General features: G+C 37.1%; 1 protein-coding gene across 1 annotated transcript; it reads left to right on the top strand.

Annotated features, from left to right (window-relative positions):
* Nucleotides 1-740: 740 nt before the first annotated feature.
* Nucleotides 741-24,366, top strand: LOC128700143 (malonyl-CoA decarboxylase, mitochondrial). The gene is made up of 11 exons (XM_070100665.1): nt 741-967; nt 3,604-3,850; nt 4,653-4,787; nt 6,483-6,638; nt 13,794-13,949; nt 14,822-15,020; nt 16,190-16,281; nt 17,843-17,987; nt 18,964-19,185; nt 22,671-22,776; nt 23,929-24,366. Exons 1-11 carry the CDS (start codon nt 837-839, stop codon nt 24,128-24,130), a joined length of 1,791 nt encoding a protein of 596 aa, XP_069956766.1. The 5' UTR covers nt 741-836; the 3' UTR covers nt 24,131-24,366.
* Nucleotides 24,367-25,944: the final 1,578 nt, after the last annotated feature.

The following is a 25,944-nucleotide window of genomic DNA, read 5'->3' as shown; positions in this document are numbered from 1 at the left end:
GTACAAACAACTGCTACAAACAACACCAGCTGATCAATACAAACAACTGCTACAAACAACACCAGCTATCAGTACAAACATCTGCTACAAAACACCAGCTGATCAATACAAGAAGCTGCTACAAACAACACCAGCTATCAGTACAAATAACTGCTACAAACAACACCAGTTGATCAATACAAATAGCCGCTACAAACAACACCAGCTATCAATATAAACAGCTGCTACAAACAACACTAGCTGATCAATACAAACAACACCAGCTATCAGTACAAACAACTGCTACAAAAACACCAGCTGATCAATACAAACAGCTGCTACAAACACCAGCTGATCAATACAAACAGCTGCTACAAACACCAGCTGATCAATATAAACAGCTGCTACAAACACCAGCTGATCAATATAAACAGCTGCTACAAACACCAGCTGATCAATATAAACAGCTGCTACAAACACCAGCTGATCAATACAAACAGCTGCTACAAACACCAGCTGATCAATACAAACAGCTGCTACAAACACCAGCTGATCAATATAAACAGCTGCTACAAACACCAGCTGATCAATATAAACAGCTGCTACAAACACCAGCTGATCAATATAAACAGCTGCTACAAACACCAGCTGATCAATATAAACAGCTGCTACAAACACCAGCTGATCAATATAAACAGCTGCTACAAACACCAGCTGATCAATATAAACAGCTGCTACAAACACCAGCTGATCAATACAAACAGCTGCTACAAACACCAGCTGATCAATATAAACAGCACCACCAGCTGGGTCATGGAGTGCAGCAGGCACCAGCCTACAACACCAACATTATAACAATGTTTCCTGGCAGTGAAGTAATTAGAAATGGACATTTAAGACTGAGGAAGTTATATTTAGATGTCGTTGTGAGGAGGAGGAGGAGTTATACCAGCCCACCATCACACTGCTCTACCATCATGACTCAAAGGTGATGCACAATTGTAACTTTTGGGAATTTTTTACTCGGAGTTATGTTGCTGTTTTTTACTTTTGTGTGTTTAATGAGATGTTTTACGAGGACTCAAGTGGAAATTTGTTTTTTGGTCTGATCTTGTTCATGAGGGGGTTGTTATGGGTAATTATATAATATGTTACGAGGACCCCTAATGGAAATTAGTCACTTTAGCTGACTTTTTTTATGGGGGGTAATTATATAATGAGATTTTACCAAGATCCCAGTGGAAACAAGTATTTTGTTTGACCTTGTTTGGGGGGTTATTAAGGTTAATTATATAATGAGATGTTATGAGGACTCTGGAAATAAGTCACTGACTTTTTTTTTGGGGGGGGGGGTTATTCTGGTTAATTTACATTATGTATGATTAGTAAGTTTATTTAGGTACAGGTACACATAAATACAGTTACACAAATTATCATACATAAGTAACAGGTACAGGTACACATAAATACAGTTACACAAATTATCATACATAAGTAACCTCTGTAAATTACCTAGGATAACCCAAGATTAAGGTGAAAGTGAGTTATTTCCATTGGGGTCCTTGATTTTGCATAAAGTTACATAGCTGCTTTAATTTTTGTTTAAATAATGAGATGTTATGAGGACCCCGATGGAAATAAGTCACTCTGACCTTTTTGAGGGTTATCCTAGGTAATTTACACTGTGATAATTGTACTTATGTTTACCTGTACCTAAATATACTTACATGAGGAAGGGGGCTCTTGATCCATGGAACTTGGTATGTTCTTCCCTCTTCCCTTGGATCCAGCCTAATTGCTTACCATTCTTCCCCTTCCCTAATAAATTTAATAATCAGGGGATCTTTATCCATGGAATTGGACCTGTCCTTCCCTTCCCTTGGATCAAGCCTGAATGCTTACCATTTCCTCCCCTCCCTGGTGTTGAATGACTCCTACAGGTTTAGCAGTTCCACTAATAATAATAACAACCAAGGAGGGTACTTCTTTGATGCCAGTCAGGGGATCTTGATCCAAGGAATTGGGGCTACCTTTTTCCTTGCTGAATGTATTAATATCACTAGCTGCACCTTTAAGGAAGGCATCTTGATGCTAGTGAATGAAAAGCTTGCTCTGGGGATTTTCTCCTTCAAATTCAATTTTTATTTCTTTGCAAAGGGCTCTGGTGGCCTGGTGGTTAACGCTCTCGCTTCACACGGTGAGGGCCTGGGTTCGATTCCCAGCCAGAGTAGAAACATTGGACGTGTTTCTTTCCACCTGTTGTCTATGTTCCCCATCAGTAAAATGGGTACCTGGGTGTTAGTCGACTGGTGTGGGTCGCATCCTGGGACACTGACCTAAGGAGGCCTGGTCACAGACCGGGCCGCGGGGGCGTTGACCCCCGGAACTCTCTCCAGAAATTCCAGATAGTATACAATGTGTAGTTTACATGTAGTAAAATGTCGTTAAACACAAAGAAAACCACTAACATGCATGAGCATTTTGGGCAGACTAATCCTACATCTGATCAATTAGAAAACCTGTAATATACCTGTTGACACAAATTAAACAGCTACAATTTGATAGGTAAGACACATAGGCAACAGTTAGGCAACTTTATTCCGAAACGTTTCACTTACACAGTAGGCTTCTTCAGTCGAATACAGAAAGTAGGCATGGTATACAATACCTGTCGGTATTGTATACCATTTTGATGTTCAGCTACAATTTGAGTTTGTAATTATTTTAATGAATGGTTTGAAAAACCGACGAGTTGAAGATTGAGACACTTATGCAGCATATGAGAATCTTTATTCAGGAAACGTTTCGCCACACAGTGGCTTCATCAGTCCAATACAAAGAGGAAGGCGTAAGGAGAAGAGGAGTATGAGGTAATCAGTCCCTCAGCCTGGAGTCGATGTGTTCAGTCCATCTACAAGATTGATGGACTGAACACATCAACTCCAGGCTGAGGGACTGATTACCTCATACTCCTCTTGTCCTTACGCCTTCCTCTTTGTATTGGACTGATGAAGCCACTGTGTGGCGAAACGTTTCCTGAATAAAGATTCTCATATGCTGCATAAGTGTCTCAATCTTCAATTATTTTAATAACTGTGTGGTACTCTAAAGATATTTAATCTTAAGTAATCTGTAAGCATTGGAATTAGTTTGTCCGAAATGCACATGCATGCTAGTGGTTTTCTTTCTACTTAAGAATATTATATCAACTCAGGGCCGAGGGACTGATTACTTCAAACTCTTCCTGTTCTTCACCATTCTCCTTTGTATGGACTGATAAAGCCACTGTGTGGCAAAACGTTTCCTCATTAAAGATACCCAAGTGTTGCACATGTGTCTAATTTATCAATATTATATTACATATAAACTACACTTTGTATACTACACAAAGAAATAAAGTTGTTTATTGTTTTATTGTTGAATTAATGATGAATTATAATGAAGTTACATATGACACAGTAATGCACTTCCCAGGTTAGTATGTACTTAAACATTTTTAACATTCATTGATACAATTGAATTTTATTATATTTTGTGTAAATATATATGTACCGTGTATTTCTCATTATAAATTCACTAAAATATAAAATTGCAGTTTTGTAGAGCTTTTATTTTTTCCTTTAGGGTCATCAACAGCAACAGCACATCTCCCCCAATCCCCATTGTGCGTCGGGGTATTACACTTGCTCCAATATCCCTCGGCTCCTGCTCTACAGCATGTGAGCGCCCCTTTACCCCGTCACCGCTTCCTTCCCCTCCATCCTCACCTCCAGCTCCCAGCTCACCATCAGGGCTCTTACAAGCTACCAAAGATGCCTTGAAATGTGCAGTCTCTAAGCGTGGCTCAAAAAATAGTGTTCTTGTCATTGATGTAAGTATTATAGTCGTCTTTGATGTTGTACTCCTCTCACAAAAGGTGTCTTGATGCTGGTGGGGACTGGATGGAAATAAATGGTATAAAATACTGACACAAAGGAAATATAAACACATAAGCAGTACATATAATGTGTTCTTTTACTGACAACGTTTCACCCACACAGTGGGCGTTATCAAATCACAAACAGATCCGCTGGTGGAGACTTGATTTGAGGAATTGGATCGATCATCCCCCCCTTTTTTTTTTTTGGATTAAACCTGATTGCCTCCCATTTTCACAGGTGCAGCATGACCTTGATAGGTTTAGCACTTCCCCATTATAATAATATGTGATAATATTAGTAATTTGATGATATGCTCTTCTTATTCCCTATTTATATTATACTTGTATGATTATAATACAACTTGACAAATATAGTACAGTAGTTCATCAAATGATCAATGAAGTTAAGGCTCTGGTTTTTTTTAAGTCAAAGGATTTATATAATTTGGTTACAGAACTTTATAAGTATAGTAAATCTCCAATTTAAAGGGCCCAGATTTAAAGGATTTTGAATGTAACAGACAAAATTGGTGGTTGAACAGCACTCAGAAACCCAGAATTATCCACTGGGTAAATATACCTTCAGATTTAACTACAAAATTTAGAAAAATCAGAGACAGACATGATATTTTGGCCCACATGTCAATGCTATCTATAGAGTACATTTTAATTACTGTTATACTTCAGTATGATATACCAGTGATATAGTCAGTGGGCATAATTTTAGCTTAATGTCAGTTTTTAATCTCTGCAGGAGGACATGCGGGATATGTGTTATTACTACTCCCAACTTGGCACAGATGAAAGATCAGAATTTTTGATTCACATGGCCACATCACTGTCTACCAACCATCAAGCTGTTCAAGAACTTATCCAACAGAAACCACAGGTTGGTTTTACTGATGCTTTACAGGCACAATCACCACTTTTTACCATATACTGTACTGTACAACTATTTCATAAAGTTACAGTAACACATTTGCAAACAGAGCAAAACAAACCCAAATGGAAATAAGTCACTTTGACTTTTTTTGGGTTATCCTAGGTTCTCTACACATACGCTGCTATGTATGATAATCTGTGTAACTGTATTTGTGTATACCTGAATAAACTTACTTACTAGCACACTGGCCTATGAGGATTCATCTGCCATGGATTTAAGCCCCACCCAGTCTGTGATTTGATATACAACTATTCCTTACCTCACCTGTAGTATTTATGCCTGGGGGTCTACTACACCAAATAACGTAAAACTATTAATAACCCAACAAAAAGCTGTAGTGCAGACTATCGCCCATTCCAGTACCAGACAACACACTCCTCCACTCTTCAATAGTATGAACTTACTTAATATGTATATAGAAAATATGCACCTATACCCACTCTGCCTATGGTATATGTTGAACATTCAATGCCAGTATAAACCCTTTTCTGAAACTTTGTCTTGATAGCTGTAACAGAACACACAGGCATAACACAATACTCAAAAACCCTAAGATCTGGAATTCATTGCCTGAATCATTGAAAGGTCCCCAATTAGCCAGTCAGTTCAGAACTATTGCTAAACAGCACCTCATCTCCCTAACACAGTTGAAACAGCAGTATGCTATACAGTAGTATCAAACAAAAACCAGCTCATCTAATTCTGTCCCTGTTCTTCTAGTCTTCCATCAACTTCCATAGAAAATTGGTAACACATTGTCCCATTGTATTTGTATTGTAACTAAGTAACTTCTTGTATCTTCAACATCTCTGTTCATTTACTCTACAAAACTGAAGATCATTGAGTAGTTTGAAAAGACAATTCATAATTTTGAAATTGTACCATTTGTTCATTAGCTACCTTTCTTAGTGTATATATGATTGTAGTTAACTGCAGTAGAAATCCTACTTAACAGTCTCTCTAAATATTAAATAACCTTTAATCATTAGGATTAGTCTGCCCAAAATTAATTGCATAATAGTGGCTTTTGTTTGTACCTACCATTGTTTTATTACAAGTAAACTGTTTGTACTGCATAAAGAAATAAGTTGTATTGTTGAGAAGCAGCAGTCAAGTTTATTTACAGTTTCAGTATACAGTGGTACCCCAAGTTTCGTACAGCTCCCAACTCGAACAATTATGTAGGTGCATTATTGTAAGTGCTTTTGTAAGTGTATTTTTGGGAGTCTGAAATGGACTACTCTTATTTACATTATTCCTTATGGGAACAAATTCGCTCAATAATGGCACTCAAACAGCCTTTTGGAACGAATTATGGCCGAAACTCAGGGTACCACTGTATCTGAGATATGGAGATTGCTTTTTTTGATGAGTACTACAGTCATGATTGTTTTATTTTTTACGATTAATTGAACCCTACAATTTAAGAAAGCTTCCAGGTTTATTTTAAGGCCCCTTTTGTTTCATTAAATTTATTAGGGTAAATGGTTTTTAGATTCTCTATTTGATTAATAACTGTTCAGAAATAGCTTTTTGTCATTTCTTTGTAAATTCAGCCTAATCTATGTTCTTTTTTTCATGGTCATGTTTCTTCTTAGATCTTAGATATGCATTTAATACTGTATTTTATTATTTTTTCAGGCTGATACGAACAGCGTTGATTTAGATGCCCAACTTCTGATTTGGGAAGACCGCTTACGTCACGCTGTTCAACCACCCCATCACTGGGTTTTCTCACAAGTGTCTCGGCTCTCTGGTGGGGTCAAGTTTCTTGTGGATATGCGTCAAGATTTATTAGTAAGATATGATCACACCTTTGCATACATTCCGAACAAATCTTATGAGCATGCTACAAGTTCTATATTGTAATTTCTTTTATGTTTTGAGGGGATCTTACTAGCAAGAAATAAATAATTTTCATGCTTTCTGAAAGGATCTGGTAAGATATAAATACATAAATACTTGCATGTGTTCTGGAGAAATTGTTGATATTGTATTACCAACTTAATATTTTTATTATTATCACACTGGCCGATTCCCACCAAGGCAGGGTGGCCCGAAAAAGAAAAACTTTCACCATCATTTACTCCATCACTGTCTTGCCAGAAGGGTGCTTTACACTACAGTTTTTAAACTGCAACATTAACACCCCTCCTTCAGAGTGCAGGCACTGTACTCTTCATCTCCAGGACTCAAGTCCGGCCTGCCGGTTTCCCTGAATCCCTTCATAAATGTTACTTTGCTCACACTCCAACAGCACGTCAAGTATTAAAAACCATTTGTCTCCATTAACTCCTATCAAAAACGCTCACGCATGCCTGCTGGAAGTCCAAGCCCCTCGCACACAAAACCTCCTTTACCCCCTCCCTCCAACCTTTCCTAGGCCGACCCCTACCCCGCCTTCCTTCCACTACAGACTGATACACTCTTGAAGTCACTCTGTTTCGCTCCATTCTCTCTACATGTCCGAACCACCTCAACAACCCTTCCTCAGCCCTCTGGACAACAGTTTTGGTAATCCCGCACCTCCTCCTAACTTCCAAACTACGAATTCTCTGCATTATATTCACACCACACATTGCCCTCAGACATGACATCTCACTGCCTCCAGCCTTCTCTCGCTGCAACATTCATCACCCATGCTTCACACCCATATAAGAGCGTTGGTAAAACTATACTCTCATACATTACCCTCTTTGCCTCCAAGGACAAAGTTCTTTGTCTCCACAGACTCCTAAGTGCACCACTCACCCTTTTCCCCTCATTAATTCTATGATTCACCTCATCTTTCATAGACCCATCCGCTGACACGTCCACTCCCAAATATCTGAATACATTCACCTCCTCCATACTCTCTCCCTCCAATCTGATATCCAATCTTTCATCACCTAATCTTTTTGTTATCCTCATTACCTTACTCTTTCCTGTATTCACTTTTAATTTTCTTCTTTTGCACACCCTACCAAATTCATCCACCAATCTCTGCAGCTTCTCTTCAGAATCTCCCAAGAGCACAGTGTCATCAGCAAAGAGCAACTGTGACAATTCCCACTTTGTGTGATTCTTTATCTTTTAACTCCACGCCTCTTGCCAAGACCCCGCATTTACTTCTCTTACAACCCCATCTATAAATATATTAAACAACCATGGTGACATCACACATCCTTGTCTAAGGCCTACTTTTACTGGGAAATAATTTCCCTCTTTCCTACATACTCTAACTTGAGCCTCACTATCCTTGTAAAAACTCTTCACTGCTTTCAGTAACCTACCTCCCACACCATACACCTGCAACATCTGCCACATTGCCCCCCTATCCACCCTGTCATACGCCTTTTCCAAATCCATAAATGCCACAAAGACCTCTTTAGCCTTATCTAAATACTGTTCACTTATATGTTTCACTGTAAACACCTGGTCCACACACCCCCTACCTTTCCTAAAGCCTCCTTGTTCATCTGCTATCCTATTCTCCGTCTTACTCTTAATTCTTTCAATAATAACTCTACCATACACTTTACCAGGTATACTCAACAGACTTATCCCCCTATAATTTTTGCACTCTCTTTTGTCCCCTTTGCTTTTATACAAAGGAACTATGCATGCTCTCTGCCAATCCCTAGGTACCTTACCCTCTTCCATACATTTATTAAATAATTGCACCAACCACTCCAAAACTATATCCCCACCTGCTTTTAACATTTCTATCTTTATCCCATCAATCCCGGCTGCCTTACCCCCTTTCATTTTACCTACTGCCTCACAAACTTCCCCCACACTCACAACTGGCTCTTCCTCACTCCTACAAGATGTTATTCCTCCTTGCCCTATACACGAAATCACAGCTTCCCTATCTTCATCAACATTTAACAATTCCTCAAAATATTCCCTCCATCTTCCCAATACCTCTAACTCTCCATTTAATAACTCTCCTCTCCTATTTTTAACTGACAAATCCATTTGTTCTCTAGGCTTCCTTAACTTGTTTATCTCACTCCAAAACTTTTTCTTATTTTCAACAAAATTTGTTGATAACATCTCACCCACTCTCTCATTTGCTCTCTTTTTACATTGCTTCACCACTCTCTTAACCTCTCTCTTTTTCTCCATATACTCTTCCCTCCTTGCATCACTTCTACTTTGTAAAAACTTCTCATATGCTAACTTTTTCTCCCTTACTACTCTCTTTACATCATCATTCCACCAATCGCTCCTCTTCCCTCCCGCACCCACTTTCCTGTAACCACAAACTTCTGCTGAACACTCTAACACTACATTTTTAAACCTACCCCATACCTCTTCGACCCCATTGCCTATGCTCTCATTAGCCCATCTGTCCTCCAATAGCTGTTTATATCTTACCCTAACTGCCTCCTCTTTTAGTTTATAAACCTTCACCTCTCTCTTCCCTGATGCTTCTATTCTCCTTGTATCCCATCTACCTTTTACTCTGTGTAGCTACAACTAGAAAGTGATCTGATATATCTGTGGCCCCTCTATAAACATGTACATCCTGAAGTCTACTCAACAGTCTTTTATCTACCAATACATAATCCAACAAACTACTATCATTTTGCCCTACATCATATCTTGTATACTTATTTATCCTCTTTTTCTTAAAATATGTATTACCTATAACTAAACCCCTTTCTATACAAAGTTCAATCAAAGGGCTCCCATTTTCATTTACACCTGGCACCCTAAACTTACCTACCACACCCTCTCTAAAAGTTTCTCCTACTTTAGCATTCAGGTCCCCTACCACAATTACTCTCTCACTTGGTTCAAAGGCTCCTATACATTCACTTAACATCTCCCAAAATATCTCTCTCTCCTCTACATTCCTCTCTTCTCCAGGTGCATACACGCTTATTATGACCCACTTTTCGCATCCAACCTTTACTTAAATCCACATAATTCTTGAATTTACACATTCATATTCTCTTTTTTCCTTCCATAACTGATCCTTCAATATTACTGCTACCCCTTCCTTTGCTCTAACTCTCTCAGATACTCTAGATTTAATCCCATTTATTTCCCCCCACCGAAACTCCCCTACCCCCTTCAGCTTTGTTTCGCTTAGGGCCAGGACATCCAACTTCTTTTCATTCATAACATCAGCAATCATCTGTTTCTTGTCATCTGCACTACATCCACACACATTTAAGCATCCCAGTTTTATTAAGTTTTTCTTCTTCTCTTTTTTAGTAAATGTCTACAGGAGAAGGGGTTACTAGCCCATTGCTCCCGGCATTTTAGTCGCCTCATATGACACACATGGCTTACGGAGGAAAGATTCTTTTCCACTTCCCCATGGACAATAGAAGAAATAAAGAAGAACAAGAGCTATTTAGAAAAAGGAGAAAAACCTAGATCTTTCTTTCTTTCAACACACCGGCCGTATCCCACCAAGGTAGGGTGGCCCAAAAGGAAAAACAAAAGTTTCTCCTTTCACATTTAGTAATATATACAGGAGAAGGGGTTACTAGCCCCTTGCTCCCGGCATTTTAGTTGCCTCTTACAACATGCATGGCTTATGGAGGAAGAATTCTGTTCCATTTCCCTATGGAGATAAGAGGAAACAGACAAGAACAAGAACTAGAAAGAAGATAGAAGAAAACCCAGAGGGGTATGTATACAGTGGACCCCCGCATAGCGAACGCCTTGCATAGCGAACATTCCGCATAGCGAACGCTTTGATCGCTAAAATTTTGCCCCGCATAGTAGACAAAAACCCGCTCAGCGAACTTCGTCCGAGACGCGTCCAATGTGCGGCCTCAGCCAGCCTCACATGTGCCGCCTGTCCCATTGTTTACCAGCTAGCCTCTGCGGTAACATTCAAGCATACACTCGGAATATTTCGTATTATTACAGTGTTTTCGGTTCTGTTTGTTGAAAATAAGTGACCATGGGCCCCAAGAAAGCTTCTAGTGCCAACCCTGTGGTAAAAAGGGTGAGAATTAGTATGGAAATTAAGAAAGATTTTGAAGGGTTTGGGGCTAACCCTGAGAAGCCTATGCCAGTTGTGGAATCCATTGTGCCTACTTCAAAAATTAAGGAAATGTGTGCACAGTGGGTTGAACTGCAAACCTTTATGGATGAAAATCACCCTGACACAGCTGTTGCAAGGCGTGCTGGTGACTATTTCAATGACAATGTTATGGCCCATTTTAGACAAATCGTAAAGGAACGGGAGGTACAGAGCTCTATGGACAGAAAGAAGTCCAGTGACTCTGAAGCTGGTCCTAGTGGCATTAAAAGAAGAAGGGAAGTAACCCCGGAAAAGGACTTGCCTCCTCAAGTGTTAATGGAAGGGGATTCCCCTTCTAAACACTAACACTCTCTCTCCCCTCCTCCCATCCCATCAATCATCACCAGATCTTCAATAAAAGTAAGTGTCATGTAATTGTGCATGCCTTTTTCAGTTTGTGTGTACTAAAATTAACATTTTTTTGTGGTAAAAAAATTTTTTTTTCATACTTTTGGGTGTCTTGCACGGATTAATTTTATTTCCATTATTTCTTATGGGGAAAATTAATTCGCATAGCGAACATTTCGCATAACGACCAGCCCTCTTGCACGGATTAAGTTCGCTATGCGGGGGTCCACTGTATATATGCTTGTACATGTACGTACGTGTAGTGTGACCTAAGTGTAAGTAGAAGTAGCAAGACGTACCTGAAATCTTGCATGTTTATGAAACAGAAAAAAGGACACCAGCAATCCTACTATCATGTAAAACAATTACAGGCTTTCGTTTTACACTCACTTGGCAGGACGGTAGTACCTCCCTGGGCAGTTGCTGTCTACCAACCTACTACCTACCTACTAAATATTATACACTTATTTATAACTGTTTTTTAAGCTGAATGGTAGGGTATACTGTATATATACATATGCTGTATACAAATACAAACTTTTTCCCACACACAGTAATTTCCAAAGGGTAATTACTGTAAGTATATTTGAAGTCTAGGTAGTAGGTTGGTAGACAGCAACCGCCCAGGGAGGTACTACCGTCCTGCCAAGTGAGTGTAAAACGTAAGCCTGTAATTGTTTTACACGATGGTAGGATTGCTGGTGTTTTTTCTGTCTCATAAACATGCAAGGTTTCAGGTACGTCTTGCTACTTCTGCTTACACTTAGGTCACACTACACATACATGTACAAGCATATGTATACACACCCCTCTGGGTTTTCTTCTATTTTCTTACTAGCTCTTGTTCTTGTTTATTTCCTCTTATCTCCATGGGGAAGTGGAACAGAATTCTTCCTCCGTAAGCTATGCGTGTTGTAAGAGGCGACTAAAATGCCAGGAGCAAGGGGCTAGTAACCCCTTCTCCTGTATATATTACTAAATGTGAAAGGAGAAACTTTTGTTTTTCCTTTTGGGCCACCCCGCCTCGGTGGGATACGGCTGGTGTGTTGAAAGAAAGAAGATATTTGAAGTGTATAGTGCACATTTCATATGAGGGATGAACAAAAAGTTCTAACATAGCTTTTGTTTTAAAGATTAGTGTATAAACCACATTTTTAGTAGCTGCCCTCTTGAAAGTACCATCCCCTAGATGATATGTACTTGTCCCAAAGTTTTTGCCACTTTCAGAAGCAATCCTGGAAATCCCTTAACTGTAGGTTATTGAGCTCTGCTGTGACATTCATTTGGATGATTGTAATGCATCAGATCTTCCTTTTAGCTTCATTTTGATTATTAATAACAGAAAAAAGTCATAAGCTCAGGTTTATGTGGAGGATGTGGTATTACAGGAATTGTTTTTTTTTTTTAGTCAAAATTTTTTGAATGGAGGCAACAAACTGTTTGTGAAGGAGCATTGTTATAGTGCAGAAACAATCAGCCATTTTCACACAGCTTGCAATGTTTTCTGATTTGATCCCTTGCTCACATCAAAACCTCCTTAAAAAAAGCCTGATTGATTGTTTGACCACTCAGCACATCACAGATCATTGCCACCACAGTACTACCTGTAATAGTAAATCTGAAAACATTTTGATCAAACATCATATGGTATTTTTGAACAGGGTTAAAATGAAATCTTTTATTTCTTGTATGCACTTACATAAACTTGATTTTTAACATTGTTCAACATAAAAATCTAACACTATACCACATTAAACAGTATAATAAAAAATATTAAAGATATTAGTTGTTCATACAAACAAAATTGTCAACGAACATAGTGAAGACAATGATAGACTGAATGTCGTACTGGAGGAGGAGTATGTAGAAAGCAGAAGTGCAGTGCCTAGATATTTGGGAGTGTCCCACTGCTTTGTAGGTAATGCACTCGCCTCACACACACACACTTAGTGTGTGAGGCAGTGCACTTGCTTCACACATTGAGTGTCCATGGTTCAGTCCCCGGCCGGGTGGAAGCATTGGGCATGTTTCCTTACACCTGCTGTCCCTGTTCACCTAGCAGTAAGTAGGTACCTGGGTGTTTGTCGACTTGTGTGGGTCGCATCCTGGGGGACAAGTTCTAAGGACCCCAGCGGAAATGAAACAGGCAGTCCCTGATGACACACTGACTTTCTTGGGTTATCCTGGGCGGCTAACTCTCCAAGTTAAAAATCCCAACAAATCTTACCTTATCGTATGTCAGCCAGTGGGTCTATGAAAGACTTAGTGAAACTAGAATAGAGGATAAAGAAAAAGTTACTGTAGGTGATAGATTCAAGCATCAGCGAAAAGAAAGAAGTTTATATATTAAGGTAAAGCAAGTAATGTACAAGAGTATGTATATAATGTTTGTTAGGAAAGAGGACAGGAGTTTCCTGACGTGGGTCTTAGTCATATGATGACTCGTAGATGGAGATATTGGTCATCTGACCAAGGCGTTGCCAGACACCTGCTCAACTTGTCATACCATATAGTTGCCATACATTTTTTTCCTTAAATTTCCTTTTTACTACTATGTATTAATTTTTTTTCAGAGCACTCTATTTTCAAAGACGTTGGATCCATCTAATTCTGCAGCACTTAAAACTTTAGATTCTACACTGCGGGAACTTCTCTCTCTTTGGTTCACAGTTGGACTCTTAAATGTTCAGCGCATTACCTGGGAATCACCATGCAATATGCTACAAAAGGTTTGTTAAGAGATTTGTTATGGATCTGTTTTATATACTGTATAAATCTTACCTAATAAGTAGAAACAAATTTGTAGGGTGTAAGTGTTGCCCAGTTAATTACAATTGCCTTTGAGTGTGTGAGGCAGTCACAGATATTACATCCAGATTATTTTTACAGATTCTTTTGAAAATAGAACTGTAACAAAGTCTTAGTAAATACATTGTATGACAATTTCAGAGATAGTGCATAAAAAATTATCTATAAAAATCTTGAGTATAAAGCTACTATACAGACATAAAAATAATTTCATAAATGTAGGCCTAACTGTACACAAATGCACACTCATATACATCATAAAACAATTAAATACATGTCTGTTTACTACATACTAGTAAATAGGGACAGCAGTTATTTGGAAACTTGATCATACATATAACCCCACCAGGACTGAACCTGGGTTCCTTTGGTTATGCCGCAAACACTAATTACCAAACTATAAAGTTAAGTTTGTGATGTTTTGTTGCATTAACTCAACTGGTTTGCAAATGTCCAGGGATATAAAAAAACTACATTATTTTTATCTGTGTGTGTGTGGCAGTAACAACACCAAAGCATGTTTTCATCTGTAAATATGCTCATTTCCAGTCCCAGCAAACTTTATTCTTACTGCAAGTACACAAAACAAAGTAATTTTGGTAATAATCTTACCAGAATATTCATCTTATTGCTATACCTCCATAATGCTGGTATTCTTTCAACTATACACTGCTCCTCTCTTTATTCATTCTTTTAGGTTCGTCACTCACATTTACCTGCTGTTTAAAAAAATTAATGAATTTTATATTCCATCATGCTGAAAATGCTGAAAATTTGTGCACTCTGTCTCCAGGTATCAGAATATGAAGCCGTTCATCCTGTCCGCAACTGGACTGATTTAAAGCGTCGTGTGGGCCCTTACCGTAGATGCTTTATTTTCACTCACTCATGCATGCCGAAGGAACCCCTTGTGGTGCTACATATCTTCCTTACAAATGAAATACCTGATTCCATGGCCAAAATATTGCAAACTTCAAGATCTTCTTCAATAGGTATGTTAAAAGTACCTGGGATTGAATCTTGAATGAGAGAAGACATATTGGCAAGTCTACTTTTATCTGTATTCCCGGTTGGCCTAGTCAAAAATAGGTATTAAGGAATTACTCGGATGTTGTGGGTTACATCCTTAGGAAAAAACCTGAGGATCCAAACAAAATAAACCACACTGCTTGCTTTTCTTGGGCAAATATTAAAGTGTTAGAGAAAGGGGTAGTCACAAAGGATAAACATTCATATATACAATAATAGTTATTGAGTTGCCATGTACATATGACACAATGTTACATGAAGTTAAGAGTGAAAGTACCAGTAGAAATGAAAAAGGTGATGAAAATAAGTAGAGTTACAGTTTTTGGAATGAAAGATTAAAAGGGATGAATTAGAAGGAAGATGCATGGAGAATATGAATCAGTTTTGATTCTTAGGAGAGGGTGTATCAGTAGATAGGGCTATGAAAACTTGAGGTAAATTATAGAATTGATGTGGGGAAAAGAGCTGCAGATATTTTAAGGGTCTATAAAAACAAGGAAGCCTGTCAGTGGATGAAAAAAAAATGGTAATATATCATAATATGATGCCAGTGCATTTAATATGTAGAAGCATATAATATGTAGGAGGAGAAGTTTGAAGACAGTTAAAATGTATTGTCTTGAGATCACTATATTATATGAATATTATGCATAGAATAAGGATTAGTGTAAGGGGTATAATGTAAAAAATAGAAGAAAGGTTGATGAGATGGTTTGGTTATGTCAAAAGATTGAGAACAACCCCTACCCCGCATTCCCTCCACTACAGATTTGTACACCCTCTAAGTCATCCCATAGGGGTCATGCAGCACTTAAGTAAAGGGAGATATGTAATTAGTCTTGATTTGAAGATGGGGAAGGCAGCTAAAACTTGTATCAAGAGCCCATCATCAGCATCAAAGCACTTTCTTGAAGGAGGCTTCTGCTGAAGAAACTAAACATGCTGCAGTCAATCATTCAAATGAATAGGATGTTTTACATTGATATTAATTTGATATAAAAATTTATCAATTAGCCATATATTTATTGTGATGCTCATTATTTTTTTTTTTTCATTTTAATTTGTCTCTGCAGGAAAAAGTTTACCTAGGAAAAGTTCAGTTTATGGTAAAGTATGTTACATATTTCACCAGATGAAACCAGTGTCAGCAAGGACAGTGAAGATCCATCATTAATCAACACAGCTATATTTTACTCCATAACATCAACACAGAAAGGACTTCAGGTAAAATTAAAAAGGAAATGCTTTCATAATGTTTTTCTTTTTACATTTAGTAATTTATATAGGAGAAGGGTTACTAGCCCTTTGCTCCCAGCATTTTAGTTGCCTCTTATGACATGCATGGCTTACATAGGAAGTTTTCTTCTCCACTTCCCCATGGAGGTTAACCTAGTAATAATAATAAAAAATATGTAATTGTAAATTTAATACATGCCTATATATATACTGAATGACTCCCTTCTTTTGCCCTTGTGCTCACCCTTGGCATTTCTGCCTTTCTTTTATATTGTCTGCTTCATATTTGCATTGCAGTGTTGAATAATACACACAGGTTTAACCCTTAAACGGTCCAAACAGATCAACGTTCAAATTCATAGCGCTACAAAAGTAGATCTATTTTTTTTTTACATATTTTCAAATATAACAAAAAAAAATGTAGATAAAAGTTTTTTTTACACGTTTTCAAATGTAAAACAAAAAAGAAGATCTACATTTTTTTACATACTTTCAGATGTTGAAAAAAACGTATGTATACGTTTGGACCGTTTAGGGTTAATGCTTTTTATGAATATTATAATAATAATAATACTGTAATAATAATAATAATACTGTAATAATAATAATAATACTGTAACAATAATAATACTCTCATGCCTCTGGCAAGAGAGTAATAGTGTAAATGATGGTGAAAGTGTTTCTTTTTCGGGGTCACCTTGTCTCAGTGGGAGACGGCCAGCATGTTAAAAAATAATAATATAATAATTTAAAGCCTTTATCCATGTGTTTCATGAAGAATATAAGGGAAGTCGTGAAATTTAGCCACAGAGAAAGGTACAGTAATTAAATTTCAAGCACTTATAATATCTCAGTCACATTCTTAACAGATAAGCTCTGTTTCTTTAGAATGTGATTGATTTATTGTGAATGTCCCTGAGGGAGGAAGTATGGAACAAGTTAGTGTATTTAGATACTTAGGAGTGAATGTGTCTGCAGATGGATATTTTTTTTTTTTTTTTTTTTTTTTTAACAAGTCGGATATATGAAAGACAAAAGCAATTGCTGTATACTGTACACAAGAAAAAATAGGTAAGTTTAGTGTTGAGGTCTCTGTAGAGTGAAAGTTTATCACTGAAGACAAAAAAAACATGAAAGTACCAGAGTATAGTGATACTAACACTTTTGTATAAGTTTGAGGCATCGTTTTTTAATTTTACAGCATAAAGGAGGCTGGAGGCAGTCGAGATATCATGTTTAACATCACACTGTTTTCCTTTGAATAAAATTCTAATGACATTACTGTTAAAGTTTATGTGAATCTTTGCTGCTAAATTTTGTTATAATACACAATTTTAAAATTACTTTTAACTTATAATTTTTATACCATTCTTGTTTATTAAGCACACATTTGCATGATCCTGCAAGAGAGAGAGAGAGAGAATTGCAGAAATTCTCTATGAAAATTTTTACTTGATTATTGTATAGGGTATTAATATTATTTATTACCATTATGCTTTTATGTTTTTTCTTGTAGACAACTTCTGTTTATAAAGCTTATACTTTTCAGGGCATTGAGCTTGGAAATTACCTAATTAAAAAAGTAGTACATGAAATGAAGGCTGAATTTCCCAGCATGTCTCAGTTTTCCACTCTGTCACCCATACCTGGCTTTGTCAAGTGGTTGAATGGCATGATGGCAAGAGCACAAAGAGGTAATTGCCATATTATTTAATTTATTGGGAAGTGCTAAACCTGTAGGGGTCATGCAGCACCTGGTTAATGGGAGGGAATCAGGTTTGATTTTAGTTCAGGAAGAATTGAAACATTGTCCAGCTTACATATCCAATTTAGGGCTTGTGATTTGTTCCAACCACTATAGTTGTGATTTTTATTCTTTCCAAGGAAATTCTTAAATGAAGTTACCCTCTCAAAGAATTTTTAACCTTTAAACTGTCGAAACGTAGATCTACGTTCAATTTTACATGCTTTCTTATGTAAAAAAACGTAGATCTACGTTCAGAGCGCTACGCCAGTGAACATAGATCTACATTTGGACAGTTTAAGGGTTAAAAGGAATAGAGTACCGAGAATATCAACCTTTCTCATTCACATGTGTTGTATTGGTACTTGATAGCCATCAAATAAACTCTGACATGCAGCCACAAACTATAATAAGAAATCTCTCTACACTAAGGATGCATGTGGCTTACCAAGCCTAACCTATTGTAACAAGACTTAAATCTGAATGTATTTCATACATAAAAATTTTTAGGTATGAAATGCATTCTTCATGAATACATTTCATACATACATGTACATGTATTTATATATGCTTCTAAACTGTTGTATCTGGGCACCTCTGCAAAGACAGTGATTATGTTTGAGTGAGGTGAAAGTGTTGAATGATGATGAAAGTATTTTCTTTTTGGGGATTTTCTTTCTTTTTGGGCCACCCTGCCTAGGTGGGAGACAGCTGACTTGGTGAAAAAAAAATGTACATAAGTCAAATTTTTATTTGTTGAATATTGATTACCAGTATTGCATACACAAAAGAAATCCATGAGAATGAGGCAATTTTGACATGTTGAGGAAAACTTACATATGCTAATATTGTCTATAATTTGTAAATGTTAATTTAATTTACAGTTTTTTGCAGTTTTATATTTTAAGACATTTGTTTTTCTCTAGGTGATGCTCACATATTCACAGAAACAGAGGTAAATGCACTTCAAATATTCCTGGAAGTGGATTCCTCCCCAGAAGTATACGAGCGCCTTCGGAAATTATTTACGACAAATGGTTGGATAGAGGAATTAGATGTGGTGGAAACTCTAGAAGCTCCATTAATGAGGCTGTGTGCCTATTACCTTTTTACAGAGAAGAGAAGAAATTATACACTTGATAGTGTAGGTAAGTGATGAAATAATTTAGTTGATTAGTACTTAAGGGGCATATTTAAACTGACATTAATCTTCCGTTAAACCAGACATGACGTACATTGTATATACACGTACTTTACAGCAATATAGAAACTAGACTGATCATACAAATAAGCATAATTCAAAGTATTGAATTTTTATATGCAGTGGTAGTAATGTGTCCATTTCTGAAAACATGGGAACAAGCTAAAAAAAAATTTCAAAGATGAGCTATAAAATTACTTCCAGAGCTAAAAAAATAAAGTAAAATAAAGAATTAGTAATAAAAAAAAAAATGGCATTTAGAAGTAAAAAAGAGGAAATGTATAAACAACATAAAAGAGTACAAAAGGATATTAAGTTTCAGTAAGGATGATTTCCTGGCACTATCAACAGGGAGAAGAAAAGGCCATAGTTATAAACTAAGGAAAAATAGAGTTTTTGAGATAGTACCAGAAGACTTTTTTTTTTTCTTGCAAAAGTTGAATGACAGTAAATAGTATAACCACTGAACTCTTGAAAGATTATAATACTGAAGACAGGTCACCATGAGCTTAACTCAGCTCCTGTAAATACAAATACAAATACAGTACATAGTTTTAAATTAATTATGGCCTTGCATATTATTCCTTCAGTCAACTTATGTCATATGAGGTTTAGTCCTGTATTGCATAGGGAGGAAAAAATCATTAGATATATGTGTGTCTTCTCCATGGGGAAATGGAACAGAATTCTTCCTCTGTAAGCCATGCGTGTCGTAAGAGGCGACTAAAATGCCAGGAGCAAGGGGCTAGTAACCCCTTCTCCTGTATATATTACTAAATTTAAAAGGCGAAACTTTCGTTTTTCCTTTTGGGCCACCCCACCTCAGTGGGATATGGCTGGTGCGTTGAAAGAAGAATATGCGTGTCTCACAGAATGTGCAGGTAGCATATAGCTTATGGCACCATGACAGGGAGATATGAACATTTTTAGTTGGCAAGTAACCATGTCGTATTCAACAACCATTTTAGATATTTATTTTAATCCTTTATTTTTAATCAGATTTGTATTATAATTGTTCTTGATATATTAAACCTGTTAGATTTGGACGTCCCCTAATGTTGCATGAACGTTGTATATTGCAAAGGTTTGCTTTTAAATTTAAACCATCAAATATTAGACCCTACAGGACTAGAAAGTAAGCTGGACCTCATCTTCACTAACAACGACGATCTGATATCTAATATAACCATATCAAAGACAATACACTCAGTTCACAACATAATAGAGGTACAGTCATGTATGCACAGGGCTCCTGACCAGCAAAATGTGATTAGTCATGAAGGTCTTTTCACAAAATTTAATTTTAATAACAAAAACATACAGTGGGATCAGGTTAACTATGTCCTCAATAAAACAAGCTGGGAAGATATCCTAAACAACACGGATCCAAACATTTGCCTAGATAAAATGAACTCTGTGGTCCTTGAGATGTGCTCAAGACACATTCCATTAAGAAAAAGAAAGAGAAGATGTAAACTAGAAAGAGAGAGACTCTCCCTATACAGATGAAGGCGAAGAGTCATGGAGCTGTGCAAGAAAGGTATAAAATACTGTCTTCCAATTATGTCCTAGAATCTGTATTCATAAAGCCACTGGATGGCGAAACGTCTACAATAAAGATATCCAGATGTTGCACATGTGTCTTAACTTTCAGTCATGGAGTTGCTGAGAGGGGCCAATTGCTGGAATAAGTGTAGAAACCTTCAAGAGGAATCTGGACAAGTATCTTCACCAGGTGCCAGATCAACCAGGCTGTGATGGATATGTGGGGCAGCAACAGCCTGGTTGACCAGGCAAGCACCAGACGAGCCTGGCCCATGGCCAGACTCAGAGAGTAGATTAACTCTCAAAACTATTCAAAGGTATATCTGGAGAGAGAGAAAAAAAATCCAAGAAAAACAAAATCTCCATTTTTTTTTTGGGGGGGGGCTGGTTTGAGGGTCCTAGTATTAACATAAAACCAAAAATAGTGAGTGCAGGGAAATGTCTTTTTTTTTTTTTTCACTGTGTTCATTAAAGTATGCCAGGTGGAGGCATCCAGCTTACTTTAAAGTTGAAAATAATATCCTACTCTGGTAGGAGTTTAGGTGAGAAAAAAAAGATATGCTGGCCTTGCAACTTGTAGTGGGACATCTCATGATTCCATAAGGCTACTGGCTGCATTCTAAGTGCTTTCTAGTCTTGTGGATGGATTTGTGCCCATGGTCTCCCTGTGCTATATGGCCTTGAGTGCTGAGAATGTTGGACATTTTTGGCCATAAATAAATTAATATAAGCAGGAGTTAGTTGCTGAGACAAGAAACAATTGTACAGGTCATTGGATTGCATAAGGCAAGCCATCAAATGAAGGAAATAGCAGAAGTCACTGGTATGTGTGAGTGTTCAGTGAGGTTGGAGTTGCATCAGTTCCTTGAGGAAAATGTTGATGAATGCCCACATCAAAGGCACATCCAGAGAAGCCTATAAAAACATCCCTATAAATGTTAACTATAATAACATACTAGTACCTAGAATTGCTGTGATCAATTTGCTTGAATCCTTCACACAATGTAGTGCAATGATTTTTATGCAAGACAGCGCTTTGTGCCACACTGTTGTTCAGTGACTTTGTGATGGTGAGGTACTTTTCTTCATTGACCATCCAGGAAATTCCCCAGACTTCTGAACCCCATTGAGAACCTCTGGGCTATGATAAAGAGAGGTCTGCTAGGGAAAGAATATCAACCCACTCATATAGATGGAAGTCACCATCCTTGAGTCATGGGGCAATTTACCCCAGAAAATCCAGATGAATATGTGTAAATCACTTCCTAAACAGTTGAGGAAAGTCCTAGACTACAACAGACGACCTGTTTTGTGGTTGTGGTTTAAGAGGGGATGGCATATATAAATGACAAGCACTAAATATTACTTGAATTTCTTCTTTCTTCTTTCAACAAATTGGCCATATCCCACTAAGGCAGGGTGGCCCAAAAAGAAAAACCGAAGTTTCTCTTTTTAACTTTAGTAATGTATACAGGAGAAGGGGTTAGTAGCCCCTTGCTCCTGGCATGTTAGTTGCCTCTTACGACACATATGGCATACAAAGGAAGAATTCTGTTTCACTTTCCCATGGAGAATTACTTGAATTTATCCTTACATATTATATGAGCAACTTTGTTCTGTAACATGAAGCATTAGGCCAGATAAAAAAAAAAATCATCATCTGGTAAGTGATCACAATAATTCTAATATTGCACTCTATATGTATAGATAGAACCAGAATGTCAGTTTGCATTATATATCATATAGTATTTCTGTCTTCCTCCAGATTTACAGATTCAGGTTTATCTAGCTTTTACACAATATAATATTATTTTAAAGATGAATATCAACTTAATGTAAGTACACTGGCAGCTGAATATTATACCCATTTTAAGTGGCATTTTTCAGCTAACTTTCATCTAAAAAATGGAGCTGTTATGTGGCGCATCAATTGGCTCGCTGATCGCTCACCACGGGGCCTTGCCAACTCTTGCGGAATTATGGTCAATTACAGGTCAGTGAGAACTTGGCAGGATTTTATTATATCCCTATAGATTCACTACTGCAGAGGCCCTCTCATTTCCAGCAAGACTGTGTTCAACTGAGGACTCTAACCATAAAAAAAATACATGAAAACAATATAAGGCACCTAAAAAATGAGACATAAAGGGCAATTTTAATATTTTATTCATTCATTAAACCTTTTCTTGCCTTCCTCTTGGGTAAAATCTAGCTTACCTGCAATGTCACAGTTGATGCTCAACATAATTGATTTTAGAATTGGGTGTGAAGGTTAAGTAGCTAATCAGATAAAGTTTCAGTGTTATCAGATGAGTAATAGAGAATTTCACAAATGTTAACAGGAGGGGTGTTAATTTTTTTTTTTTTTCTTTTTTTTTTCAACAAGTCGGCCGTCTCCCACCGAGGCAGGGTGACCCAAAAAAAAGAAAGAAAATCCCCAAAAAGAAAATACTTTCATCATCATTCAACACTTTCACCACACTCGCACATTATCACTGTTTTTGCAGAGGTGCTCAGAATACAACAGTCTAGAAGCATACACATATAAAGATACACAACATATCCCTCCAAACTGCCAATATCCCAAACCCCTCCTTTAAAGTGCAGGCATTGTACTTCCCATTTCCAGGACTCAAGTTGCAGTTTAAAAACTGTAGTGTAAAGCACCCTTCTGGCAAGACAGTGATGGAGTGAATGATGGTGAAGGTTTTTCTTTTTTGGGCCACCCTGCCTTGGTGGGAATCGGCCAGTGTGTTAATAAATAAAAAATATTTGGTGGTGAAAGTGTTGAACGATGATGAAAGTTTTTTTTTTGGGGGGGAGGGGTTCTTTCTTTGAGTCACCATGCCTTGGTGGGAAATGGCCAATGTGTTAAAAAAAATATATATTTGAGCAATATAACCATCACTATACAGTGGAAATAGGAAGGGCAAACTGAATGAGTGTATTAGTCTAAACAATTTTTTTTTTTAACACACTAGCAGTTTCCCACTGAGGTAGGGCAACCAAACAAATCACCAATTTGATATTTTGGGAAGAAAGTTGCAAGGAGCATACACATGTTGTCAAATACAGTATGTATATGAGGTTTTTTGTAAGTGCAATTAATGAGCTTAATTTCTACAGTAATTTTTTTCCATTACAGGTATTTCCTGGAGGAGTGCGAATGTAATAGTAGAACATATCTGGAAACCATGAAAGTTATTGCATCAGATACAGTCACATTCCTAGCAAAGGCTGCTGAAGATATTATAAAGAAAAGTCCAAGTGACCCAGGTTCCTCTCCATTGCTTCCTCGAAGTCCATCACCACCTGTCATTACCATCACTCCTGATTCAAAGATTTAATTTATTAAATAGTGATAGATGGTTGCACACTGAGAATTTTCAATCATTTGGAATTTAGTTGTATAAAATATATAGCTTCATGTTGTAGTAAGTTAAAATTTTAGGTGTTTGGATTATGCCATCAATCCATCTCACAATATAGGAATTGTTAATAATTATTTAAACAGTAGCACAAATTTTATAAAAGTTTTAATGAGTAATTAAATATTTTTTAAGCTATTTATAAAAAATAATTTGTATAATTTTATTTGTTTAAATTTTTAACCTGCTGATTTTTTTTTTTAACATATTGGCTATTTCCCACCAAAACTGGGTGATCCAAAAAAAGAAAAACTCAGAAAGAAAGAAAAAATTTTCATCATCATTCAACACTTTCGCCATCACTCATACATAATCACTGTCTTTGCCGAGGTGCTCAGTTACGGCAGTTGAGACGTCCCTCCAAACTGCCAATATCCTAAACCCCTCCTTTAAAGTGCAGGCATTGTACTTCCCATTTCTAGAACTGAAGTCTGGCTAACCAGGAAACCTGCTGAAATATTTATATTATATTCATCCTTTTAAAAATATATATCCTCAAAAATAATATACTAAGTGCCAGTAGCTCTCATAAAGCAGAATTTGATATACAATATAATATTAATGTTGGTTATTCAAACATTTACCATGTATGTATTATTTATTTATTCTAAGCCCATGGTTTCCACTTTTCAGGAGTATACAGTAATAATAGTGTATGATCTTAGAATGCTTGTACAAAAAAATATGCGTTCCCAGCGAGCAGTGTGCCTAAATCACACCTAAGCTCTTGCCTCACTTATCATCAGACAGAGCATTGGCCATGTATGCATTAAGTTGAACATAATATCTGAAATACTTGCTGCATACTTTTTCTAGTCACAATTTGTATATACAGTATATGAAATATCTGGTTTTTGTGATTTTAAATTATAGCTTAAAAAATATATGAGGATGATGCCTGTAACATTGTCACATAAATGGGTAACTGAAATAAAGGTCATGAATTCAGGCAATAAAGATTTTAGCCAAAAAATGTGTTACTTACTACCTTACATAGATATGTTGCTACACTGTATTATTATTGGTTTAGAACTTCCCAGTTTAATAATGTATAATACTGTACTGTACAGAATATGAAATAAAGTGAAGCTTTAAATGTGAAGGTAAAGTGAACTTGATAAGAGGTTTTTTATGCACTGTGACATAGATGTGACCAGTTTCATGGGTTCTTCTACTCTCCCATCTCATCCTGAGACCAAGCTTTCATGTTGGCTGCTTGATCAGTAAGGCTGTTGCAATTAGCAGCCCACTGGCCAGCATAACAATCACAACTTAGCAAATCAGGCATCTGGCATGAAGTGCAAATGTAAGAAATGTTCACTGACATGGAAAAGATAGACCAAATTATACATTTGTCACCAAGAAAACAATGATGGTAAATACAGGAGTTGGTATGAAATTACAGTGAGTGTAAAAGACTAAAGTTTAATAATTGTCTGTGATATAACTGACATAGCTGTGATCAGTTTTGAGTTGTTCTAGCCTCACTTTGAAAGTGTTTGACCCCTGGCAGTTTTTCTGGTTTGCCCACCAACACCCCCAGCAGTCTCAAAAATGCTTTCTCAGTGATCAACTGACCCCTTCAAGAGGGATGGGGCTCTCTTGCTGTCATCAAGGGGCTCTTGATCCAGTGAATTTGATTTTTTAATTCCCCTCCCCCTTTCTCAGATCCACTTTCAATTCTCTCCAATTGTCCCCCTCCTTTTGGCCTAATTAGTGAGGATACTTCACCT

The sequence above is a fragment of the Cherax quadricarinatus genome, chromosome 74 (assembly GCF_038502225.1).
Source record: "Cherax quadricarinatus isolate ZL_2023a chromosome 74, ASM3850222v1, whole genome shotgun sequence".
Lineage (NCBI taxonomy): Eukaryota > Metazoa > Arthropoda > Malacostraca > Decapoda > Parastacidae > Cherax > Cherax quadricarinatus.
The sequence above is the reverse complement of the archived record's forward strand: the minus strand, read 5'-3'. Positions and strand labels throughout refer to the sequence as shown.

Coding starts and splice junctions, on each gene's coding strand:
- LOC128700143 (XM_070100665.1), top strand. CDS start 837: ATGTTTCCTGGCAGTGAAGTAATTAGAAATGGACATTTAAGACTGAGG. Junction 4,788..6,482: donor TTATCCAACAGAAACCACAG/GTTGGTTTTACT, acceptor TTATTTTTTCAG/GCTGATACGAACAGCGTTGA. Junction 19,186..22,670: donor TTATACACTTGATAGTGTAG/GTAAGTGATGAA, acceptor GGCATTTTTCAG/CTAACTTTCATCTAAAAAAT.